Below are 27748 nucleotides of genomic sequence, written 5' to 3'. Positions count from 1 at the left end.
ATTGACTGATAGATGAGTCAGGACCCTGCATTCAGAATAGATTGTAGAGGGGAGAGTTCAGTAAGGGGAAGACCGATTAGTACGAAGTTACAGTAGTTAAAATGAGAATTAATCAGGGCAACAATAAAGTAGGTAGAGAAGGTATAGATGTAGTAGTGCTGAGTTTGACAGAGAGCTGACTTTGCACTTATGTGGTGATGTGGTGTGGGATTATGCTATTTTCCATAGAACTCATAATTTTGTTCCTGTGAGTGCAGAATGGCTCGACAAGCTTAAAGGGATCCTATCATTCAAACTAATTTTTTCTCACTAACACGTCGGAATAGCCTTAAGAAAGGCTATTCTTCTCCTACCTTTCGATGTCTTCTACGTGCCGCCGTTCGCTTGAAATCCCATTTTTTTGTCGTTATGCAAATAAGTTCTCTCGCAGCACTGGGGGCAGGCCCCAGCACTCAAACAGCACTGGGGGTGTCCCGAGTGCTGAGAGAGAACTCTCCAGCGCCGCCTCCATCTTCTTCAGCAACGGCCTCTTCTTTTGTCTTCTTCCGGCACATGGGGGGTCAAAATTCAACGCATGCGTAAGTCGGCTTTGCCAGAGCCGACTTCACATTTTTTTGTGGCCGCTTACGCGAGCAGGTGCAGTACGCTCCTCTAGTTCTATGGAGTACACAGACACAGAAAAGGAGCATTTTGGCGCTTCTTAGAAAATCTTAATAATTGTAATTCTAATGTAATTTGTTTGAAGATAGTTGTCATCATGGCCTCATGGCCAGTGCATGGTAATTGGGGTGATAGCTGTCAGTAAGGGCAGAGCTAATGGCTTTAATGATAAAATCTATAAGACTTGTACCGTTTATGCATGAATAGAACTTAATGATGGATCTTGATGACACACATCTGTCTACCAGCAATACCTACCAGGAGGTTACTATATTCCAGCCATATCACCTGACATATGTTTTTTGACTTGACCCTGCTGTAGCTTTATATGTAAAATATTATCTTTGTTTCTAAATATGCTTCCTTCCTGGTCAATGTTCATAACTAGTTTCCTGTCTGCAAAGCTTGTTTTTATGTCCATTGTATACACTATACTTTACAATATATACAAAGCTGCAAGAAACGTATCCTATGCCATCACCAATGCCTTTACTTTATATCTAGATTATCTAAACAAAGCAGTGAAAAGTGTGTCATTTACAATATACGGTATATAAAAATCAGATTTTCTAGTTGTAAAAAGCAAAAGCAAAATGTACTTGCTGCTGTGTTTACGTGGTGAAAAGGATTGACTTGCGAGGATTATGCTATTAGGTTTTCACTCAAATGGATATAGGATTCCATGAATACAGTGCCCATGAAGTTCTACTCAGACTTGTCAACGCACCCTCGACACAATAGCAAAAATAAAATAAAAAAAATAAAATGCAGCAATTATGACAAATGTTATGAAGGGTTGGTCAATATGATAGCTGCATTACGTCATGATAATGGAGAGGCCAGGGAAACTATAAGAGAGCCACTAAAAAACATCTACAAGTTCTGTTTTAGACTCATAGTGTAGCATTTGACATCTCAGTATTAACAGACGTGACACTTGTTACTTAGGACTCAGATATCATTTTACTCCTTCACTCCACTTTTCGGCGCAGAACCATCCTTGAATGTTTTTCTAATCACGCCTCTCTCCCCTTCATGTGCCTGGAAGGATGGGTCTGACCTAACTTATAATTGCTACAAGGGTTTACAATAGTCTTAGTGTTACAGTCATCTAAAGTTGTTCCAAAAGTTGAGTGAAAAACATGATTTCCACAGCTCAGTTAATCCGTTAAACATGTGGATGACTGTGCATGTGGTGGAGACTTCATCCAGGAGAACACATTTTTTGTTTTATTGCAAGTCATGTATGGTTCATAGATTTTGTCCTATGCCCCCTGGATCAGTCGGACCACCACAACAAGTACTCATTTACTGTGATTGAGAATGGACCTGTTGTTTAGTCTGTTTATTGGACTGATTTTCATATTGAGAGCATCTGTAAATGTGTTTGTTTATATGTCGCTTCCTTACATCAGATAATCCATTAGTTTTAAATGTTTTTTTTAGCAGTTTGCATCCCGATAGACAGTGGCGTAACTAGGAATGGCGGGGCCCCGTGGCGAACTTTTGACATGGGGCCCCCCTGACACCGAAGATCTTGACCGAGCCCCTCCTACGCATTCCTGCGCGCTCTATTATGACCAATAATGGCCCCTGCACACAGTATTATGTCCCTTAGAGGCCCCTACAGGACTAAATACTGTCACGTCACCCGCTGACCGCTATACCAGGACAAATTGTGGATAAAAAATCTGGTCATGTGCATTACAATTTAGTAACTCCATGTGCCTCATATTAATAGCAGTTAACCCCATCATCTCCCTCACATTAACCCCTGTCTGCCTCACCATAAGAGTTACTGATATGTGAGAGACATGGAGGTAATAATAAAATATCTTCATTAATATTACCCCCATATGTCTCACATATCAGTAACTCTTATGGTGAGGCACACAGGGGTTAATTTGAGGGACATGATGGGGTTAACTGCTATTAATATGAGGCACATGGAGTTACTAAAACACAAGTAATCCCCCCAAATGCCTGATAGTAATAAGTAACCCCAGTACGTACCTGTGTATCTTCAGTTTCATTTTCCTGGAGCAGCTTCTTCCTCCAGTGCAGGACGGCAGGGATAAGCCCCGCCTCCTCTTCTCATTGGTGGGCAGAGGACAGCAGAGAAAGGGAGGGGGGAGAGAGGGGGAGCATCCTGAAGCGCTGACAGGAGCCAGAGCTGCTGCTCCTGTGTCTCAGCCGTTGCTGCAGCTTCGGGGCCCCCTGTTGGTGGAAAGTATTCCACCAACAGGGGGCCCCGATCATTATACTCGGGAGTCCGAAAAGACCTCCGAGCATAATGATAGCAGCAGTAGCAGCTGTCACCGGGCCCCTGATGTCCCGGGCCCTGTGGCAGCTGCTACCGCTGCTATGGTGGTAGTTATGTTTTTATTTTTAAATTGGACACAGAGTCGGACATGCAGTACTCTGTGTCCAATTTAAAAGAAACCGATTTCGCGGCGGAGAGCATAAAACACTCGCCGGTGCTCACGGCCGGACCCAGTCTGACAGGTTTCCGTCTTCTGCATACAGAAGACGGAAACCACAGAACGGAGATCGAACGCTGGTGTGAACCTAGCGTAACAGTGTGTGAGAGACAAACAGTGTATAGCACACTTCATACTGAGCTTCCTGGTTCATCAATAAAATGCCAGAACCCTTGCAAAAACAGAAGGACACGTGGTGTAGGACAGGTTATGTAGTGCATGTAAGTCCATTTACAGATGTGTCTAGCCTCCCTACTTTACCTCACACTTGGTTAAGAATACTCAATTTCTCATGAAACCAATTCAATATATGGACATATTAAAGTAAACCTCTTGTGACAAAGTATTGTGAAATCCCTTTTTTGATAAAAGGCAGGTCATCTCATGACACATATCAGGATATTTCCATCCAAGAGTAAAGGTTAGGAAGGACACATCTGTATTTGTAAATTAATGTCTACTCCTCTATTAACCATGCTGCAGCGGAGAATGGTTTCTGCTATGGAGGTCACAGCACTATACTTCATTTTAATGGGCACCATGTAATGATACATTTAGCATGTGCAGTCACACTTAGCTTTAGCAGTAAATTCAGCTGTGTGGCTTGTTTCAGAGATGGCTTGTCAAACTGAGACCTAAAACTGAAAGACAGATGGAGACAGGCACTTTTGGAAAGGTCTGCATGGCATCAAGGCTTGCCCCTATGCCACACATTGTGTAATCAGAGTTAGGCTAATCCTCGTAAGGATGTGATGTTAGCCAGGAGCTGCTGTTTAATAAGGCGTTCCTCCACACAAAACTCCACAGCATATGACTACCTTGATATGATATTCGTATAACAGGCAAGAGTCTGTATCTGTCCTTGCTCCACAAGTTCATCCCCCCCCCCCCAGAATAATATTCCTGGATGAATACAATATTACAGTACTATAATGACAGAAGCTAAACCTAGCATGGCAGCTGTTCTTAGTTTATATTCATCTGCATTCCTTCAGATCTGGAAGCTCTTACTGGCAGTGTGGATGGGACTATGTTTATTTCCACTTGGGATTAGCTCCTCTTCTTTATTAACTATATCTGTGATATCTATTTAGGCATGTGCTCATCGCTGGAAGAATATCTACTATGAAAGCGAGCTGATACTTCCATATGGTTCCTGCGTCATTCTCCCACCAAATCTTCAGGCCAATGGGAAGAAGCTATTGCCTTGTTATGAGGGTAAGTGCCAAAGTGCTTACTAACACATGGTTTCATCTGAACTTTTCTACAGCATGTCATGCACAAAGCTATATTAAAACTTAAAGAGGAACTGTAATGTTTATTGTAAGTGAATAACAATAGTTCAGGTGAATATAAGAAAGTTTGTTTGATGAGCACATGATAGGTCCTCTTTAAGGTTTTAGTTTATAGAAGTCTATGGAGGGGGGAGGAGGACAAGCAGCCACGTTAATGAGAATCACATAGACCGAAACAGTTGTCCTGGATCAGATAATAGTAAGATAACAGCAGCTTGATTCACATCTATACTTCTCAGTTCTGCTAAAACATGCTGGAAAACTCATTTAACCCCTCCCTGTCACAGACTAACAGTTTTCCGTTCTCAGAGTGGTATGAGGTCTTATTTTTTGCTGGAATAGTATCATTTAATATACATGTAACAGTCCCCCTATAGGTAATAGTTCCCTCATAGGTAAGAGTGTCCCTCCTCACATAGATAATAGGGTCCTAATTATCTCCCTCCTACAGGTAGTAGTTCCCCCCATAGATATTGGTGATCCCCACAGAAAATAGTTCTTCTCACCCCATCCCACATGGAATTATATCATATACTGTCTAGGCCGCACAACTCAGGCGAGTTTCATATTTACCTCTTTATCCTGAAGCGGCATCGGTAGTTCTCACGGCTACCCTGTCACTTGCTATATGTTCCCATAAATAGTACATAGTGCAGGAGACAGCATTTCTGAAAGGGCATCAAAAGAGGCGCAAAATCCAGTATCACATCAGCACTTTGCAGGAAGAGAAAGTCAATTCCCTACGCCTGGAAACAGTAGTGTGGCAAGGAGGCCTGTGAGGCCTCTTGGCTTAGGGGCCTGGTAGAAATGAGGACCGCTGTCACCCCTATAGCCATTTGTTGTGTCTTTGACCAGAAGGTCCACAGCACTCCCGAGCCATACAGCCTTGGGTACGTTCCATCCAAAAAGTGATATCATGCTTTGCAGCTTAAGGGGGCTGGTTTGCTCTATGATTAAAGTAACCCTACACCACAGTAACAAAACACATGTGCCCTAGGGTCTGATCAGAGGTGTAACTAAGGGTTCAGCACGGTGTGGGGAGTGGCAAATATGTCAAAGTGGGCCCCCAACTCAGGTATACTGATATTATTACTGTACAGTGACTGAATAGCCCTGCATAGGGTTCTGCAGAAAATTTAGGTGAATACAGCATAGGAAACATTTCATGACTTCCATTAATGTCTCTGACTATATTCACTCACATTCTGCCTCTATCTGAACTGGTCCACCATGATCACTTTTTCCAGCTGTGACTTGTCTATGTAAATATTGCAGCAAAGACATCTTTGGCTCCTTAGCCAATAAAACATAATCACTGGAGTTCTGACACCTGGGACCTTGCTCATCAGCAGTTTGAAGGTGATCACAGCACTTGTGCAAGCGCCATGAGCTCTGTTTACAATGTATTGTTCATTTCATAGTGGCCATGCAATGTGACTACAGCCTTGTTCTATACATTTCTATAGGACAAGGCTGTAGTTATATCACACAATCACTATTAAACAGGTCAGAGTGCAATATAAACAGGGAAGGGGTCAATGTGCCTGGACAGGTGTCATGGCCCCTTCAAACAGCTGATTGGTGGAGGTCCTAAGTGTCATAACCCATTGATCTCTTCTTGATGATCTATCCGGAGGACTGATCATCAATAAAAATGAGCTGAAAACCCCCTGTAATAAGCCCAAGTGCTCACTAATTTTAGACTGCCCAATTTCCCCCCTTATATTATACTCCCTGAGATGAATACTGCCCACCTAATGCCTCTTATATTGATGAACCTAGTTACATTCATAAAGTGCTCTCATAATCCCTTATGTAAATAATGCCCCCAGTAATAATGCCCCCAGTAATAATGCCCTCAGTAATAAGTGCTAATTCCTTTCAAGGATTTAAATTTGCTATCAGCATAAAAAGGTGTCAGTATGCAATCAGTATGTGCATCAGTCCATTTTAAAGTCTCAAACTGAATTCAGATGGATGGATGGCATACTGATGTGTGAACCAAGCCTTACTATGTTTACCCTTACCCTCCCATATAACCAGTCTTTGCAGAGAATTAGTGTGGTACAATAGGGTTGCTTGGGGTTACTATTTGCTGAATGCATGTATTTAATTTATTGGAGACAAAAAATGGGAGAGAACACCAAGGGGGCTTATAGTGTAGATTAGTTGGTAGTAAAATACTGGAAAAAGAGATGGACACAAAATAAACCAGTTGGTCCCTCACCTTCGGGTGTTGTGAGTGGGTCACAACACCAATGGAAGCATCGAGGTGATGGTGGCAGCAGAATCCAAAGACTGATCACCAAAGACCAGATAGTGATCGAGGAGAGTAAAGCCAGTGGCTAAAGATGGAGATCTACGCTCTCTGGTCCACAAATTGGAATGTCAACAGGATAAAGTAAATAACTAGAGATGAGCGAGTACTGTTCGGATCAGCCGAACCAAACAGCACACTCGCATAGAAATGAATGGACGTAGCCGGCACGCGGGGGGTTAAGCAGCCGGTCGACGTCAAAGCGGAAGTACCAGGTGCATCCATTCATTTCTGTGGAGCGTGCTGTTCGGATCGGCTGATCCGAACAGTACTCGCTCATCTCTATAAATAACCAATAAATGGAAAAAAAAACATACTTCACAATGCGTTTCGAGCTCCACAAGCTCTTCTTCAGGTACACAATTTCTTAAAACAGAATAAAATGAAATGTACAAAAGAAATGGGTACAGTAGAATAACACACATATAAAATTAAAATTAGAATTAAAAGGACATTTGTTGTGAACATTGGGGCTTACTGAATGTTAGCAAATAGTAATTTACACGTGAGTCTAGCAAAACTGTACAAAGAGTGAGACCAAAACTCTGAACCATTGAAAGCTATCATTATATGTTGGGTTATCAACTTAAAACCTTGACAATAAAAAGTAAAGAAGCGTCTCTTACCTTGCCAGGTGAGGTCAGATGCGTACTTGGCCTCACACTGACATCCCTTAAAACCCATTGATGGTTGTGGGTCGGCGGGGACAGAGGTTCCCGCACTTTTTTCTGGCGCATCAACCATCATTTCTCTTGACATCAACCATCAAGCATGCGCATTGCGCAAACTTCGCTTTGTACAATGCCCAGGCCTCTGCAGAGATCCTTACTAGATCTCTGGGCAGTTGGACGTAGGTGGCCTCGAAGGCAAAAGAAAATACAGAGTAACAGTATCAATGCCAATTATACATGTACAAAAGCTGCACATACCCATGCAGATGAGATAAAGGATCGGTATATATACTGTACTTTTATTTTTTAATCCACACTTATCCAGATATAACCAATTTTTCACACTTTCACTACTTTAAATTTAGTAATATAGTGGGCTATGTCATACTGTTTACCAAAAATCCTGAATTGATGCCCTTAGCAGCCACTCGCGGTGCAGTTTTCATTTCTCAGTGTAGTTTAAAGGGAACATGTCAGGTGTAACAGTGATCTGCAGGCAGCATGTTGTATAGCAGCAGGAGCTGAGTATATTGATGTATAGGGTTTATTGGAAAAGATTCAGTGTAACTTGTCAGTCATGAAGTAGCTCCGCCTACTGGACACCTAATCTGAGCAGAGATTTCAATGATTAAGTGACAAGTTAGAAAGATTCTTCCCCGATAAAACTTTATATATCTAACAGATCAGCTCCTCTTGCTCTGTATCCTGCTACCTGCGGACAAGATACAATGTTCAAGATGACTGGTATCTTTTAAGAAATTAAAGTTGCTTTTGTTGGTTGGTTACAGTTGCTTTTGCTGGTTGTTACAGGTGATAAGGCCATTCACATTGGGATTCCAATGCAGATGTGAACTTAGTTTTATGCAGTCATACATACATACATCAGATGTAGACATGAGCATAATTCACTTTAGGGGCTTATACCATATTTATAACATTACTTCTTTGCCTGTTTCTATACTTCTATGACTCCAATATGCCTAGGATTGATTGGATTTGGAGGGTTTCAACTCCATTAAATTTCTTATGCCAGTGAATGGCTCTTTGAAATACATTCAATAAAGAATTGCTACATTAATTAGGTGAAAATTAGTTTCTAATAGGTAAAATTCCTGCTGAAATTGTTCTTCAGTTTATTCTTCAGTATAAATAAGACGTAGCAATGGTATACGGTTCCTTTTGTGAAGGATTAATTCTTTGCAGCAGAGGCATTGCTGGCATGTCTACTTTTAGTGTGTGATGTGCTTGTAAAAAAAAAACATTCAGCAACAATCTCCAGGCTGTGTATATAGAATGACACTAAACACCATGTAACAGTGACTACACTATTTTATTTCCTTACTGTGCTCCTCATTTAATATGACATAATGTTACAGACCGCACAGTGACATCTGTAGTATTTCTAGATGTAACCAAGCGCCCAAGACTCAGAATAGAGAAAGAACCTTTCATGACACGTGATCAGGATATAGTTTTAGTATTCGCTTCTTACATTGTAGAAATACTGTATACAAGCATTCTGCATCATTGAATGTTCAGATCTTTTATATTATGCATAGAGCTATATTACTATTACTAGTATTTATATTTTGCAATTCAAGTGTGGGACACTTAGCAAAAAGTGGTGGAGATGGATACAGAAAAGCATGAAAACCAACATATAAAACATAGGAGCCTTCCCATAGCTTAGTTTTATGGCATATTGCCTGGATATGGAGTTCTGTTCTGACTTATTAGATCTTTAAAGGGATCCTATCATTGGATACCCCTTTTTTTTTCAAAATAACACATAGGAATAGCCTTAAGAAAGGCCATTCTTCTCCTACCTTTAGATGTCTTCTCCGCACCGCCATTTGGTAGAAATCCGGGTTTTCTTCGGTATGCAAATGAGTTCTCTCGCAGCACTGGGGTCATTCCCCAGCGCTCAAACATCACTGGGGGCGTCCCCAATGCTGCGAGACAACTCACCAGCGCCGCGTCCATCTTCTACTGGAACGCCCTCTCCCTGGGTTTCAATCTTCTAGGCATGCGCAGTCGGTTCTTGCCATTGGGCCTCAGGCAGAGCCGACTGTGCATGCCCATTTTCTTGTGGCTGCTTACACATTAAGGTTGAGGTTTTCAGATGCATTTTTTACAGCTAAATCCAAGTGTGGATCAGAGGGGTAAGAAGAGGCGCTACTTCTTTTTCTTCACTCCACTCCTGGTTTTGGTATCAATTTTTATATATTTCAAGTATTACTGTAGGCTAGACTACAGTTTGTTGTCTGTTACCATGGAGATGTTGTGGAATTTAGAGCTTTTTAAAGGAATCCTATCATTCAGACACTATTTTTTCTAGGTACCACGTCGGAATAGCATTAAGAAAGGCTATTCGTCTCCTACCTTTCGTCGTCTTCTCCGCACCACCGTTCGCCTACAATCCTAGTTTCTTTCGATATGCAAATTAGCCCTCTCACAGCATTGGGGGTGGTCCCCAGTGCTCAGACAGCACTGGAGGCGTCCCCAATGCTGCGAGAGAACTCTCTCCAGCGCCACCTCCATCTTCTTCAGCAGCATCATCTTCAGCCTCTTCTTCCGGTGGTGGCTTGTAACTTCTAGGCCTCGGCCTTGGGGAGAGCAGACTGTGCATGCCCACAGGCCACGAGAAAATGGCCGCTTGCACAGTATTGGAAGCGACCATTTTCTCATGGCCTGTGGGCATGTGCAGTCTACTCTGCCCAAGGCCCAGGCCTAGAAGTTACAAGCCACTGCCGGAAGAGGTGGCACTGGAGAGAGTTCTCTTGCAGCATTGGGGACGCCCCTAGTGCTGCCTGAGCGCTGGGGCCCGCCCCCAGTTCTGTGAAAGAGTTCATTCATTTGCATACCGAAAGAAACTGGGATTGTAGACGAACGGCGGACTGGAGAAGACGAAGAAAGGTAGGAGAAGAATAGCCTTTCTTAAGGCTATTCCGATGTGGTACCTAGAAAAAAATTGTCTGAGTGATAGGATCCCTTTAAATGAAGTCCTATTGCAAAATTGCTTCATTTCCTATTTTAGTGACATTGGTACAACGGACAATTGATTGAAGGCATACATTGCTCTTATGTGTGTGTTTCTTTTTCATCTCATGCAGATGTTCCTCACATTGCATACAACATCACACAGTTTATATAAAGACCATTTATTCTTTGAATACGCCCTGCAATTTACTTTCCACAGCCTCTTAGGCTTTTAACACGAAATAAGGCATAAGGAATAATTTGCCTGCTTTACCCACATACACATTTAAATCACATCATAATATAAACTGGATTCCTCCGCAGAACTGCACTTTTCTATTTGTATGTTTTTTACATAGTTCAATGAATTCCATTATAATTCCTTGTTGTAACGAAATAGGTTTTTTTTTTTTTTATTAAAGAAATATAGAAAATAAAAGCCTGTTAATAAGTCCAGCTTATGGAAGTGCAAAGCATTGCTGTACAAATAGGAACGCTGCCAGGGCCTGAACAATAACAAATGTAAATCTCTGGGTTGTCACGGCTAAATCCGTCTTCAATTTATTTAACTTATCCTTTCCAGCTAGAATTAGCTTTAGATGTATATTTTACCAAGGTTCTGCAGTTATACAGTTCCTTACGTTGTTACGCCATTAATGTGATAATACTTCCCACAATCTCTCAACTTAGAAGACAGTGCGCCTCTGAGACATACAACTAATGTGGAATGCAGTAGTTTTCAGGCTGCATATTTGTGGCTCAGTCATTTCCCAAACTGGCTGAGGTTTAGGCTTTGTGGTTGGGTGGTACATGTGGTAAGATATACTGTGTGTAACAATGTTAGGCCTCACACAGCCAAAGTTAACTGTACAGGCGGCTATAACTACATTGTCATTTATATTCCTTCCAGAATACAAGAAGAAATATGGAGAGGAACATGGCTCATGCCAAGCCGGGATTGCAGGATCTTTCATGGAGGTCGGTGACATTCTTTACTTGAAATGTCCCATTGTTAATGTTGTTAATTGAAACATTTTCTTTAGGAGGGGTGTAAAAAGGTGTTTGAGGTTTATCCAAATATTTATTTCAACTAGTTTTATGAGGGTGCACAAAGAAGTGAGTTTTACACTAAAAATTTTTGCGTTGTGCATCTTGTGACTTTACTCTGGAATCCAAGTAAGATATTGCCATTAGCTTTTCTGTAATTACTGTGAAAATCTAGTGTTTAGGTGGAAAATCTTATCTTCAAAGTCATTGGAGTGTCCTCTCAGTTTAATGGAAGCCAGGCCTAAAAAGGAGGCCTGCACGTTCCTTCCATGCTTACAGCTGCTGTTTTAGTGGGTATAGAATTTCTACTAATATAGTTGCAGCAGAAATGTTACAGCGAAATCTTAACCCCTTTAATCACACATTTCACTCCTCACCCTCTTGTGTTCTCTAAGAATGTCCAGATTGAAAAGCAAAAGTAGCTCAAATAATTTGGGCTCGTCTATTCACAATTGGAAACATTATTCCTCTAAATAAGGAGTATTACTTTATGAATTCGTTATGCAGCACAGTATGATGATAATTCTTCTAGATACTCATGTTCTAGACTAAGTATTGTGTCAGGTCAGGATTTGCCTAGTGACTGGATTCTAATGCCAAAGCTACGTTTACACTACTGTTATTAATGTCTGTTGCTGTCCTCCGTCACAGGAGGACAGCAACAGACATTAACTAGAGCAGAGTAATGGACATAGACGGAGTTCCCTCCAGCTGTGTCCATTCCCAATTACTCTAATGTAAATAACATGATGGACGCTATCTTTTGTCATGTTTGTTTACTTTTGTAATAAATAAAAAAGTTCTATATGCACAACTTTTTCTTCCATTGGAAAAGTGAAAACTTCCAGAAAGACTCCATTGTGTTTATTACATTGGGTTTAATGCAGATAAACACCCAATGGAGGAGGCTCCAACCGCCTCTGTCATTTAATGTCCATTGCTCTCATTCTGTGATGGATGAGAGCAATGGACATTAAATAATGGTAGTGTTAAAAGTGAGAAACAAGGGGCAAAACGGTGGCTCAGTGGGTAGCGCTGCAGTCTTGCAGTGCTGGAGTCCTGGGTTCGAACCCTGTCAAGGGCAGCATCTGCGAGGAGTTTGTAAGTTCTTCTTGTGTCTGCGTGGATTTCCTCCCATACTCCAAAGACATACTGATAGGGAAAAATGTACATCATGAGCCCTATATGGGGCTCACAATCTACATTTAAAAAAAAAAATATTGAGAAATAAGAAAGCAGTGTTGCTTATGGTATAATAATGCACATATTAAAAATATTGGAATTATTATATAGTACAAAAGCATATGATGACCAGTTGATATAAAACCTCATAAAGCTATTAAAACATATACTGCTATTCACATAGCAGTTGAAGATCTCAAGAGAAATATTTGGTGAACTGATTATGTGACAATTTATGACAGTGTGACTTTGATTATGATATACAGCCGGGTAACCAGTAGTACTATTATAGATCTACTATGGGATCTCTTGACAGGTTCTGATTAGATAGTGGATGCCTTAGTTCAGGAGTGAGCAGTTGTCATGTTTTATCTATCAATAGATCACAGCATGTGCCCAGTTGATCTGGTACTACCTTTTACTTAACAGTGTGGATAATTCTATACATAACATTTAACTAATACACAGCACACTGAGGTTTCAGGAAAACAAGTGGCAGGGGAAGATACACAGAATGCAAAAAACTTTGGTCATGAAAAAGCTCACCTGCACGAATTTCTTAGGGAGGTGCACGATCCGCTGCCTTTGGGACTCCAAGACCAAGATAATGTATATACCAATTTCAGGTTAAAGATGGATCTGCGACACTCCTCTTCATTAATAAAACTTTTACTTTATTCCATTATCCAAGACAATACAAAAACTCCATGTAAAAGGTAGAAAAAACAAAAAAATACAAAAAGACGCAATAAAAACCGCTGTCAGTGAAGCATAGCTGACGCGTTTCAAGACCGTCTAGGTCTCTTATTCATAGCTGTTTAAGGTCTGCAGACCTTAAACAGCTATGAATAAGAGACCTAGACGGTCTTGAAACGCGTCAGCTATGCTTCACTGACAGCGGTTTTTATTGCGTCTTTTTGTATTTTTTTGTTTTTTCTACCTTTTACATGGAGTTTTTGTATTGTCTTGGATAATGGAATAAAGTAAAAGTTTTATTAATGAAGAGGAGTGTCGCAGATCCATCTTTAACCTGAAATTGGAAGATACACAGAGTTGGCTGAATCACAACTAGCTCACACTGTTCTGTGACCATCATTAAATTCTTCTAAGGATCCATACAAAAAGGATTTTAACCAGAAAACACCTGGTTAAAAGGCTTCCTAATTGGGGTTGGAATTTTCTGCTGATAATGGTATGTATGTGGAAAGTACATAAAATCATACAATTAAGGCTTGGTACTCTTTGCCTAAAAATAAAATCTCATTTTTTTTTCAAGTTATTTTCATGTTTTTGCCTAAAAATCTTAAATAGTTGAGGATGGCATGGGGGAGAGGAGTCAGGTATTTGTGCTGCAGGCTTCCTCGTCCGACTACCGAACTATTGACTACAGTGAAGCAACTGTTGATCATAGTTTGCAGTGAGAGCAGAAAGCCTGCATGGAATATATTAGACCCTTTGTTACAATTGCTCGAAGGTAATTCTCAATAACAGCTGCTAAGGAAAGGGAAGACAGAGATAGTGAGCCCAAAACCTAGGCCCACCCTGTGTCCCTACTTATACTGGACAGCAAACACTACTCTAGGTAAGTGATACACAGAACAGGAAAAGACAACACAACACAGAAGAGGAGTCAGCAAGCCAAGAGTCAAACCAGAGAGACAAAACAGTACCAAATCGCAATCCAAAAGAGTAGTCAAAAAGCCAAAAATCAGAGGTCAGTAACTGCAATACAAGAGCAAGAGAAATGCTAAGCAAGGTCAGAGACACAATAGCCAGCAACCATGTGTGGGCTGAAGGCCAGTTTAAAGAAGTCAAGAAATAGCTGCAGGCTTGACTGGCAGATAAGCTGTCAATCACAAGCGCACAAAGGTTAACCGTAACAGTGCCAAAACAAAATGACAAGAGTCCAGAAGCAGGTAATCATGAGCAGACACGGTTCCTGTGCCATACAATGCGGCCAGAGGATGGCGCAGGAGTTAGAACAGGTGAAGGCGTAACAGCCTGTTGTGGGGCTAAGATGAAACACAATTCTTTGCACAGCCATACATACAATGCACAGTAAATAATTTAATGTTTAGGACTTCTAGGAATGTTAGAGCATCCAGAGCTGCCAACCAATGGAAAAGTAGTGGTCAGGGAGTGTGGGCCAATAGTTGCTACTTGCTGTGTCCTGCTCTACTACCTTGGTAGGCTTCCTTCACAGTTTCTGTGTATGTACTAGTATCGGCAGAAAACGCTACCCCTAATTCAGAGGAGTTCAGTTGAGGCATTTTGGCATCATTTTTACACTATTTATTGTTTGCATGTCAACTGTGTCACCTACTGGTCTCTGTATGTTGGAAGAAGGAGTCTTGGAACCCTGAAATGTTTTTATTCTGGGACATTAGAAAGTATTCATTTCTCTGAAGTCCTGATTTGAACTCTGGTTGTGGTTTTGGCCACCATTGGATGTTTCCAAAGAAAACAAGAATTCCCTGCACCGTTATGTGATTATTAGGATAAGTTATTTATAAGTGATTTATGGCTACAAGTGATCTATTTATATGTATCAGCCATTCTGGATCACCTGTTACTTGTTGTGGGAAAAATATGTGGCTTCCAGACAATACACAATCTGCATTTTCCTTAAATAGTGTGTCAGCTTTACAGAGGCAGGGACTTCCTTCCTAGATTTTCTGTGACTTGCACTTTTTATTGTTATCTTCTGTGTGGTGTTGAGTGTTATGACGCCATGCTGACACTAAATACTACATAAGAAAATGCCATTAAAATCCAGTTCTCATAATAGGATTATTTATACGTAGTGTTACACAGGATTATTATAAGCAGTGGAATGCAGATGTTTAGAGATGAGCGAACACTAAAATGTTCGAGGTTCGAAATTCGATTCGAACAGCCGCTCACTGTTCGAGTGTTCGAATGGGTTTCGAACCCCATTATAGTCTATGGGGAACATAAACTCGTTAAGGGGGAAACCCAAATTCGTGTCTGGAGGGTCACCAAGTCCACTATGACACCCCAGGAAATTATACCAACACCCTGGAATGACACTGGGACAGCAGGGGAAGCATGTCTGGGGGCATAAAAGTCACTTTATTTCATGGAAATCCCTGTCAGTTTGCGATTTTCGCAAGCTAACTTTTCCCCATAGAAATGCATTGGCCAGTGCTGATTGGCCAGAGTACGGAACTCGACCAATCAGCGCTGGCTCTGCTGGAGGAGGCGGAGTCTAAGATCGCTCCACACCAGTCTCCATTCAGGTCCGACCTTAGACTCCGCCTCCTCCGGCAGAGCCAGCGCTGATTGGCCGAAGGCTGGCCAATGCATTCCTATGCGAATGCAGAGACTTAGCAGTGCTGAGTCAGTTTTGCTCAACTACACATCTGATGCACACTCGGCACTGCTACATCAGATGTAGCAATCTGATGTAGCAGAGCCGAGGGTGCACTAGAACCCCTGTGCAAACTCAGTTCACGCTAATAGAATGCATTGGCCAGCGCTGATTGGCCAATGCATTCTATTAGCCCGATGAAGTAGAGCTGAATGTGTGTGTTAAGCATACACATTCAGCACTGCTTCATCACGCCAATACAATGCATTAGCCAGTGCTGATTGGCCAGAGTACGGAATTCGGCCAATCAGCGCTGGCTCTGCTGGAGGAGGCGGAGTCTAAGGTTGGACCTGAATGGAGACTGGTGTGGAGCGATCTTAGACTCCGCCTCCTCCAGCAGAGCCAGCGCTGATTGGCCGAATTCCGTAATCTCCTCCTGCTTAGCACACACATTCAGCTCTACTTCATCGGGCTAATAGAATGCATTGGCCAATCAGCGCTGGCCAATGCATTCTATTAGCTTGATGAAGCAGAGTGTGCACAAGGGTTCAAGTGCACCCTCGGCTCTGATGTAGCAGAGCCGAGGGTGCACAAGGGTTCAAGTGCACCCTCGGCTCTCCTACATCAGAGCCGAGGGTGCGCTTGAACCCTTGTGCAGCCTCAGCTCTGCTACATCAGAGCCGAGGGTGCGCTTGAACCCTTGTGCACACTCTGCTTCATCAAGCTAATAGAATGCATTGGCCAGCACTGATTGGCCAGAGTACGGAATTCGGCCAATCAGCGCTGGCCAATGCATCCCTATGGGAAAAAGTTTATCTCACAAAAATCACAATTACACACCCGATAGAGCCCCAAAAAGTTATTTTTAATAACATTCCCCCCTAAATAAAGGTTATCCCTAGCTATCCCTGACTGTACAGCTATCCCTGTCTCATAGTCACAAAGTTCACATTCTCATATGACCCGGATTTGAAATCCACTATTCGTCTAAAATGGAGGTCACCTGATTTCGGCAGCCAATGACTTTTTCCAATTTTTTTCAATGCCCCCAGTGTCGTAGTTCCTGTCCCACCTCCCCTGCGCTGTTATTGGTGCAAAAAAGGCGCCAGGGAAGGTGGGAGGGGAATCGAATTTTGGCGCACTTTACCACGCGGTGTTCGATTCGATTCGAACATGGCGAACACCCTGATATCCGATCGAACATGTGTTCGATAGAACACTGTTCGCTCATCTCTACAGATGTTGGGTTATGGCAGAGCTTCTGCTGACTAAGTGATCTGCGATCTGGTAAAAACTCATACTTTTTATCAGTAGTATAAGTATATAAAACATCTGCCATAATCTGCACATTTGTACTCACTCCATGGTTTCCCAAAGCAAATCTAATTTCTCTGTTATAAATTAGAGCCCATGTCAACAAAGTTTTGGGGGCATGCAATGCAGTTTAGAGATGCACCTATGTGTTTCTCCTCCACAGGTCTCTGATAGATGCAGAAACCGTATGTAGTTTCCCGCAGCAATTTAAGTCAGACTTTAAGGCTGAGTTCACACAGAGTTGTTTGGTCAGGATTTTGACGCAGAATTTTGACCAAAAATCGTCTCCCATTGAAATCAATGGGTGCTGGTAATTTCTGCCCTTTCTTCAGGTTCAGCCGCAGATGTCCGCCTAAAGACACTTCCTCCTGACTAGGTCCATTCAATGGGAGACCTGTTTTTGGTCTGGAATCTTAGGAGGCCTCTGCGTCACATTCTGTACCAAAAAACTTAGTCTGAACTCAGCCTGTCTGTCAGCAAGAAAATAGATATCAGACTAATGTCAATTAGTAGCGGTTTGTCAATTACATCTGCTTCCAAAAAACCGTATGCTCTTTCTATAGAGTAATTGTAAAGTGGTTCCCCAGTCACATCAAGCCACATCCTATCAACAGGATAAGGGGCAACTTGGTGTTGAATGGAGAAGCTGTCGGACAGCATGTGATGCTCCATTCACATGAATAGAGACCACTGGAAATAGATGAGTGCTTACTCAGCTATCTCTGGATCTCCCCATTCCAATAAATGGAGCAGTGAGTGCTGCCATCTGAGCCAATGAAACTGGGATGCAAAACATCCTAGTTATCGGGATCAATGAGGTTCCCAGCCAAGGCACACCCACCAATCACAAAGTTATACCCTATCTTGTAAATAGGGGGTAACTTGTTGTGCCTGGATAACTCCTCGATAACCCAATTCAACCATGGATTCCACATATTCTCAGAGATGGCCCAAGTATCAGTTCTTGTACTGCCCCATCATTTGAAGAGTTTGTCAGAGGAGACAAGTAGGATTATAGGGTATACCTGACCACATGTCCAGTCAAGACACATAATTTACAATTAATATACAATTAATATAACATCTCATGAACATATAAAAGTAGCCTGTGAGGTCTTTCCTGCTTCCTCAATGCACGTCACCCAGCTTTCCCATAGCAGAAGTAAAATGATATAACAAGCCTTGTAACTATTGTTATCAGGACTCTGTCTTAAAACCTAAATCCTTGAATCAGTAATATCAACATAACCAGTCTTCCATTCCTCACTCCTTTTCAGACATTAGTGGATCATGTCATCGTGTAGGTTTTCTTTTTTTTTTCTACAGCAGGACAGAAAAGGAAACAGGTGTCAGAATGGAGAATAGTGGCGGAGCAGAAATCTCTCATTGTCTGATAACAGTTACAGCTCTATCAGCAGCAGATGCTTCCTGGTGTGTCTGTGAATTGCCTCCAAATGTGCTTAACCCCACTATCCAGAAAACTTTCCTCACCACCCATGTTGTACTTTCTTTTCATGTGCAGTGGCACATTTACTGCAGGTTGTGTGCATTCTTCTAGAACGCTTCTTTGAATATAGGATTTGGATTTGTTTTGCATGTGGCATTCTATATGAGTATATAGTATTGTCCTAGAGAGTCTTACAAGTACAGTACTTCAGGTTCAATTCACAATGAATGAGAGTTTCCAGATACACATTTGGGAAACAGAACAATCTACTGACATGGATCATATGTCCAGATGCTATTCTAAGCAATAATGATATCACCCTGTGGTTGAGCCTTGGGGTCTTTTTTTTTATGTTTTCTATAGGGTCAGTATTGTTAATGCTTATGTAGGTATTTTAATAGAAATACACATAGCTAAATAGATATTGGTATTTAATATATTCCATATGACATTTTACCTATAATGATCTGTGTAATGTTTCCTATTTGGTTATTTTACTTTGTAAATGTTCTAGTGAAAGCTTTTCCCCCAAGAATATCCCAATATTTATTCTTTTCCATAGAAATGAATCAAGTGACTCTGAACCAACAAAGTACCGTACCTACAATGAAATTACTGCTCTGTGGAATAAGCTTGAGCATATCACCTTGGATTTTTCCATACACTCTTCTTTAGTACCCTTTATTTATTGTCACGCTGAGCTCACCAACTGTTACAGTGACATCTTTCGTCATAGTCCTTACTGTCCTCTGTTGCATCTTTTCCCCTTGTTTTCCTCAACCTCGTATATACCTTGTATATCCTTTCTTCATGGCTTAACACAAGATACCTGATGTTGTTCTTGAATAAGATGATAGGTTGGTTGCTTTTCACATCTTTTGTCAGTTTACAATTTATATCTTTGTTGGTGTGTTGTGCTTTTGTGCTGTTCCGGATTTAGATAGAATTCCTTACTATGTATAAACATTGGGGCAGATTTATCAATTTCTATAGCAAAATTAGCTAAAGAGCAGTCAAAACATACACCAAAACTATTCTGCTGGAACACACTGATAGATGTCACACATCTTTGGTATATGTTATTCAGTTTCCTTCTTTAGACTACGTGTTTAGTGGAATGTCTTAGCCCAATATTTGTGCCTAAAGTTTGGCATGTGCCAGTGATAAATTTGCCACATTTTACAACACATCATATTTGTACCCTCTTTACTGGGCATATTTTGAAAAATTTCTAGCAAGACACACAGATATGTTCTTTTTGGTACAAATAATAGAGCGATTTTTGCCAAAATTATGGTGCTGGCAATGCCTAAAGTCTAGCAATAGTACTGTATATACTCAAGTATAAGCTGACTTTTTCAGCACATTTTTCATGCTGAAAAAACTCTCCTCGGCTTATACATGAGTCAGGTCCATGGAGCACAGAAAACTGGAAGGACCTGGAAGGGGGAGGTCTTTTGGTGCTACTGCTCTGTGATTGGCTTGTCATGAGGTCACGTGATGTCATTAAAGGTCCTGTAGCCACTGGTATGTAACATCTGCAGATAAGGTTGAGTCTAAATCCTAGTAGCTCCGCCCACACCAGAGTCCGATCACATGGTCATGACGTCATCAGAGGTCCTTTAGCACCCTAGGATTTAGCATCTACCCTGCAGATGAGTGGCCAGGATTCATTGTGTCTTATGGAAGATGTCTGTTGTATGGAGGAGAGGAAGGTACAGTAAAGTGAAACACACAGGTACCTTCCTTTAGTTACTCTGCCTATTAATGTCAGGCATTTGGGGTTATTAATTTAGTTTCAGTAACTCCATGTGCCTCACATTAATAACAGTTAACCCCATCATGTCCCTTATATTAACCCCTGTGTGCCCCATATATAAGGGTTACTAATATGTGAGACACATGAGGGTACTAATGAAGGACCTTAATTATGAAGATACCTAATAATTACCTCCATATGTCCCACATATCAGTAACTCTTATGTGAGGCACACAGGGGGTTAATGTGAGGGACATGATGGGGTTAACTGCTATTACTGTGATCCCCATGGAGTTACTAAGCTGCAATGCACATGGCCAGACTTTTTATCTGCAATGGTGATTTATCCCCACTCGGCTTATACTCGAGTCAATAAGTTTTCCCAGTTTTTTGTGGTAAAATTAGGGGTCTCGGCTTATATTCGGGTCGGCTTATACTCGAGTATATACGTTAAATCTGCTCCATTACCTTTTCCTTTCCATTTGCCAAGTTACAATAAAATATATCAAACTGATGTTTTTCTTAGGTATTCTATGTGTAACACAAAGAACTATGAAGCCAGAAGTAAGAATTCAGAGATTCCAGTAGTCATTCTTGTACATTTTATGGTCACTCTCTGTTTTCTTTTTTATTTCTATGCTTAGATTTTATAATGGTTGCTTTATGTTAATATTTCTTCCTTTTTTCACACAGATGCCATTCATTACATTAGTAGTAAGTTCACATATGCTGCTCTGGATTCTGCAGTAAGGCTTCATGTTACATTTTCAGAGAAGTGTTTATATGTCAAAAGTCAATCAGGTTACAACTTCAGTATCTGTCTCAGGAAGTCGGCTCCATTAACAATCCAGTGAATATAGTTCTCTATAGTCTGCTCAGTGTATATAGTGGATCAGTTGTATGTTGTAAGGAAAGCAATGCTGATGATTTAGGGCCAAGTCATATTACTGAGCTTCACCTGAATTTAACATCTGTGTACAGTCTAAGTCTGGGGCCATACACAGTCTATTTTTATCATGCGGACCCTTGGTCTTTAAAAATACTGAGAGCATGTCCTATTCTGATCCTTTTATCATGATCATGGGGCTATCCTAGATTTCCCCAAACTGCATTTTTGTTTCTCTGTGGTTATAATTATTAAAGGTTACAATGATGGTGTTAGTGCAGTCACACGCTCTGCACTGCAATGCCCATACTGTTCTATGAAGTGGACTGTCATTTTGATATGTCTCTTATTGGGTTTTACTAACTACATTGTTCATGCATCTGAAAATAGCTTGCTGATGTATAGAGTATTAGTTCAGGTCTCTGAAGTACATGCTAAGTCTGTGACTTCCGGATAGCACACTGGGCCATTCATTTCAATGGGCCTGTGCACACGACCGTGAATTACAAGGTCCCATGTGCGGGCCGACTGTCCGAGTTCCAAAATATAGAACAGGTCCTATTCTTGTCCTATTTTGCAGCCCTGCTTCCGTGGTTCCTATTCATTTAATGAAAGAAGCCACAGAAGCACGGCCTGTACATGGGCGGCACATGGGGGTTATCCCACTGTCCCCCGTGTGCCAGCTGTGCTTTTAATTCACGGCCAGCTGGTTGCAACATGGTCCTCTGCAACCAACCATTGTCAGTGACTTGTCTAAAGCCCCAGCTTAGTCCATGACCTCTCTAAACATTAACTTAGCCCGTGACAGGCTGTTCCATCAATGATGATGAAGATAAGTTATGGACAAAGATTATCTATCCAGGATTATAGCACATATTTATTGTTGCTGAATAAGTTTATGCAAATACCGTTTTCTCTACAGGTCACGATGCTCAGTGACGTATTACAATATGATAGATTTTATGTCTATGCTCTTGAAGAAACTTTAGACAAACCAGATACATCAACTACAAGAAATTCCTACTTTAATTTCAGAACATATATGCTGTTTCAAATTTGTGTAAGGAACAAACTCTTGACTTCATTGGGGTTTGCTAATGTAGGGTTAAATACATTATTTAGGGAATGTATCCCTGTTATTACTCCAGTTCTCTGGTATAATCAGCACAAAGACCATTTATCTTACAAGCTGGCGCTGCTCAGTAGGGGTGTCAGTGCCACATTTCTCAATATGTGTGCCCTGCGTTGGGGTAAATGCACAAGATACAAAAGAATTACAGCGTAAGTAAATGTATCCCAGTAAAGTAATTTTTTTCCTTAAAGGCATTAAAGAATTCCCTGCAAATGATCGTTTCCATGAAAAGAATTTTATTCCCCCTGCTAACAGAATAATGTGCTTTGGCCTTTGCAATGTTGGCATTGTCAAATACCTGTTTGACATTTCTGAGTAGATAAGTTCAGATCCAAAACAGATGTCCTCACCTTAATTTTATTCAGGCAAGGTGACCATGGAATGCTGTAAAGATGTCATCAGAATCCCAAATAAAACAATAAAGAGAGGAATTCAGAAATAACAGCACTTTTTATAGATCAGGGATTTTCTGTCATTATGTCTATCATAGACTGGTCGTTATTGCCAGTGCCTGCAAATGAATCTCAAATTTATAGTCCCGGGAAAGCTTTTTATATGGAAATTTTGCCCTAATTTGATCTACTATACACTTTATTTTTTGGACGTGATCCTACTTATTGAGATTGTGTATCACTTAGAGAGGTTTTCTAAACCTACAAATGATATTAATGACCTAACCTGGGATCAGCTTGTATCAGCAACCCCGACTGAAGCAAATAGATGTGTTTTCTGTATAGCAGCTGTGCTGATGTTCTTCAGCTCAGCTCTCATTTACTTGTATAGGAGTTGTACTGTGTGTAATTCAGCATACATGGACAACAGAGCTATCTGCTTCCAGACATGTTGTCCATATAGAGTGCTGAGAGCAGCTGATCAGAGGGGGTCCCAGGTGACGGACCACTGTCGATCTAATATTGATGACCTGTTCTAAGGAAAGGTGAACTGCTTAAATACTTGATCCCAATTCATGTTCTATACAGGCCGGGCCACCGACCCTCAAGTCCAAATCTTTTATTTTTCCACAGCCTGACTCCAACGCCTTCATAAATGGCTGACAGCCATGGTCAGATAGAAGCAGCAAATCTCCTCTAACTCATTAAAAGCCAGTCATTGGAGTTGGTAACTTTTTTCAACCCCGACTCTGACTTCCCAGCTCTTGTTGTAAATACTATAATTTTGTTACAATTAAAGTGAATGCCACCATCATAGGTTTACTTTATGTTGCTTATATAGTGCCAACATATTCTGAAATGATGTACATTTGTCCTCTGGGGCTGTTTATATCCCTGCACATAACCTATCAGCATACTCTTGGACTGTAAGAGGAAGGTGGAGGACCCTGACGGGGAGATTTGAAATGAGATAATCTGAATGTGAAATTCTTTTTAGAAGGTTAAAAAAAACTTTAATATTCTTAGACCATGAAATAAATACAGAAGAACGTATAGTTTTTGTGGTTTTCCTACTCACGTCACCCCTTTGGCATCATCTGCATTTGACATATGGTTTAGCTAGTTTTGTTATAGATCACATTACAGCCCATCACGTGTATATACAAATGAACCCTGCTTCCTGCCTGGAAAGCTGCATCACCAGCAACAAGTCAAAAAGTGGAGAATTAATAGCTTGAACTTTATTCTCTTGATTTAACCCCTTACTAGTGCTATCCTCTATTATTTAATATCTCAAGATTATATGTTTGGTTAAAGAAAATAGTATATATTCATGCATGTCTGAGATCTTACACTTCATAGGCTGAGCAACATGGTTTTGTAACAGAACAAAATATTCTGTATGTAACAGTTTTTACTAAATAATAATTATATAGAATAAGTAGCTGGAACTGAATGGGGTTTTTCCACCACATCAATTTATCCCTTATCCACAGGATAGGGAATAAGTTGCTGAAACATGGCTGTCTGAAGGGACCCTCATTGATCACAAAAATGGGGGTGTTTTTCTCTTCAGATTTAATGGGGTGACTAAAGGCGCACCCTCATGCCATTTACTTCAATAAAGCCACTAGATATAGCCGAAAGCTATACTTTGGCTAATTCCACAGGTCCCTTTGAAATGAATAATGCGGGGCATGCCTTTCCGATCATAACTTCATTCATGCTGGGGAGGAAAGCCCCCTCATGCTCATGATTAGTGGGGGTCTCAATGCTTGTAGTCCCACTGATGGATGAGGGATAAGTCGCTGTGGTGGGAAAACTCTTTGCAAAAGCAAGACCTTCGTAAGTGAAGTTGTCACAAAGAATAAATTCCCTTGCATAACTCCCAATAGCTAAAAATATGAAAGCCATTATTCTAAGTTGTCATGTTTTGTTGCTATAAATACAGAAATATGTTTACATTCTCTTTTTTCTTTCTTTTTAGGAGCTGGTTGTTATGGGAGCCCCAGGATCATATTATTGGACGGGCACCGTCAAAGTATTGAATCTTACAGACAACACATACCTCAAACTGAATAATGAAGCTGTCATTGCCAAAGGTTACACATATTTAGGCAAGTGTCTCCTTCTCACATAAAGAGAATTTGTCAACCCGTCATGCTTGTGTCTTGTCTGGGTGTCCTATCAGAGAAGCAAGGCTGGATTTCTAATGAAGACTTTTATTCATTGTCACAGACTTGATCTGAAGTGTAATTTTAGCATTTCAGTAGAGGACAGTATAATAGTACTACTGAGCACTACAATGCTATATTTTGTAATGTCACACAGTGAAGATGGAAACAAATATTGACACAAACATTTACATAGGTTAAAATATAACTTCAACCTTGAGTGTATATAGGTAAAGGTGACTGACCCCAGAGCATCAGTGTTATGCCATAATGCAAAATAACATTTTTTGAAATGTCTTTAAAACTGAAGGGGGCAGACTGCAGGCTTAAATAGGTAGAAAGTTCCCAGACCCCATAATTGGCTCTTGCAGGTAAGGAGCAGGTAATGTTAATAGTGCACAGGAAGTAATTGAAAAAACTATGGAGCCTGTGTATATCATTGGAATGATATATGAGCTGGTTGAGAAATATTCCAATGCCTTTGAAGGCTATTGTTAAGAAAGCTTTCTTAAAGGGGTTTATCCAGTTTCTAAGACTAATGACATATCCATAGGATTGCTGTCAATATTAGATCTGCTGGGGTCACCCAGGACCCCCACAGATCACTGGTAATGAAGCAGCACAGGAGAGCTTCGCTCCTCATTAACCATACAATGCCGGCGACTGCAGGTACTGTAGCGCTGCCCCATAGACTTCAGGCATTGAGCTGTAGGAAGCTGCCTTTCAAAAGATAGTGCTAGAGATAGTTTTTCTTTTTTCCATAAAGGAGAATTTATTTGCATTTTGTTTTCTCAAAATTCATGAACAGAGAACATTTTACAAAAACATCCATGTAGCTACTAAGAATTATAACAATAAAACAGTATTAAAATAGTGGAATGGCTCCTTTAACACAACTGTCAGAGTCTCCATTTAAAGTTTAGATCAGCATTTCAGTCAGATTTGATGGAAAGGTCATCACTGCAGAATCCAGATGGACTCCATTTTAAGTTTTTTTTCTAGGCCATGTAGGGTAAAAGCAGTGTAGTCCTGTGTTATCCAGGAACAATCATGCAATATATGATACTTTTGTGTCAAAAAGCCAAAAGTATTGTAGAAAAATTACATTTGTTAAGCCTGATTCACATCTGCGTTCGGTATTCTGTTTGGGGAGTCAGCTTGGGGACCCCCTGTACGGAATACTGAACACATTAACAAGTGAGCTTATGAAAGCACACAAACCCCATAGACTATAATGGGGTTCATGTGTTTTCCGCGCAGTCTCCGCATGAGTCATGCGGAGAGGAAAGTAGTTCATGAAGTACTTTTCTCTCTGCATGACTCGTACAGAGACCGCGTGGAAAACACACGGACCCCATTATGGTCTATGCGGTCTGTGTGCTTTCATAAGCTCACCACTTGTCAATGCGTTCGGTATTCTGTTTGGGGGGGTCCCCAAGCAGACTCCCCAAATGGAATACTGAACGCAGATGTGAACCAGGCCTCAACTTTCAAAGGCTTCAGCTTACAGACACTCCTTTTTCAGGCATTTTATTTATTTTATAATTTTGCTTACTTTTATAGCACGATCATATTCTGCAGCACTTTTACAGACATTGTCAATCACTGACCCATATAACGGTTCACAATCTACGTTCCCTGTCAGTATGTTATTGGAAATAAATTACATAGCACAACACTGGCAAGATGTTGTAGTATAGGTAAGGAGTTAGGGTGGTGAGTTATTCTGATGGAGGTTGTTGGATTGTGTCCAGGGCTCATAAATCGATGTGCCAGATTGAGCCTTTTTTGTCAATGATCTGAATTGTATCATGAGTTTGGATTTCCAGATTTTTCTTTCTCTGTCATTCTTGAAGAGAACTTTTAGAATCAGGACTTTTAAGTCTTAGAAGTTATGATCTGACATAGAGAAGTGTTTTCCCATGGAGGTATCTATCGGAAACTTATTACATGCTTGTGTAAATTCATCCTGATCTGCAGTTTTTGTTTCTCCAATGTAAAGTCCTTCAGTTGCGCACTTTGTACACAGTATCATGTATACCACATTGGAGGATGTAAATGAAAACGTTCCAGAAATGTTGCTATGTTGTCCGTGCTACTATTGTTTTTATATTAAATTGCTGTAAACATAGAGTAATAATAGTCTGAATTCAAGATTGTTCTAATGTCACAGAGGCTATACATTAGGATTCCTCTGCCCTACCATGTCTACTCTGCCCCACCACCCTTGAAAGGACTGACTCTGAAGGTTTATCCAGTCTATAGGATATCTTCTACAGTCATCAGCTAACTAGACTTCCCTCTTGTCCATTTAAATCTAACCTGACATAATGTTTATTTATTAGTCTTGTAGCAGTGTTTGGATTGTATTGTGGGTTATTTTACATGCCTATGCTCTAAAGTCATTGTATAGGACTACTTAGCTTACATTCCTGGTTGCAGTGTACTTTATGTAATAATTTAGTTAACAAAGCAAAATATTCAAAGTGTTCTTTGTGAGTCTGATGGAGTTGGTACATCTCATAATCTAATTTACCTCATAATCTAATGTTCCCTGTTTTCTATGCTTCAGGATATGCGGTCACTGCTGGTCACTTTTCACAACCCACCACCATGGACATAGTTGGTGGAGCTCCCCGAGATAGTGGCATCGGAAAGGTGAGGCTTCCATCACTAAGTAGT

At 40.8% G+C, this 27748-nt stretch overlaps 1 protein-coding gene across 1 annotated transcript in view; it reads left to right on the top strand.

Annotated features, from left to right (window-relative positions):
• The window catches only part of ITGA9 (integrin subunit alpha 9), a 306868-nt gene that overhangs the window by 33274 nt on the left and 245846 nt on the right, over positions 1-27748 (top strand). Inside the window, exons 4-7 of the mRNA XM_075271089.1 lie at positions 4235-4358; positions 11313-11380; positions 24880-25009; positions 27639-27724. Coding sequence (XP_075127190.1) covers positions 4235-4358; positions 11313-11380; positions 24880-25009; positions 27639-27724 — 408 coding nt within the window. The remainder of the gene's footprint in view (positions 1-4234; positions 4359-11312; positions 11381-24879; positions 25010-27638; positions 27725-27748) is intronic.

Source organism: Leptodactylus fuscus, chromosome 4, assembly GCF_031893055.1.
Source record: "Leptodactylus fuscus isolate aLepFus1 chromosome 4, aLepFus1.hap2, whole genome shotgun sequence".
Classification (NCBI taxonomy): Eukaryota; Metazoa; Chordata; class Amphibia; order Anura; family Leptodactylidae; genus Leptodactylus; species Leptodactylus fuscus.
The sequence above is the reverse complement of the archived record's forward strand: the minus strand, read 5'-3'. Positions and strand labels throughout refer to the sequence as shown.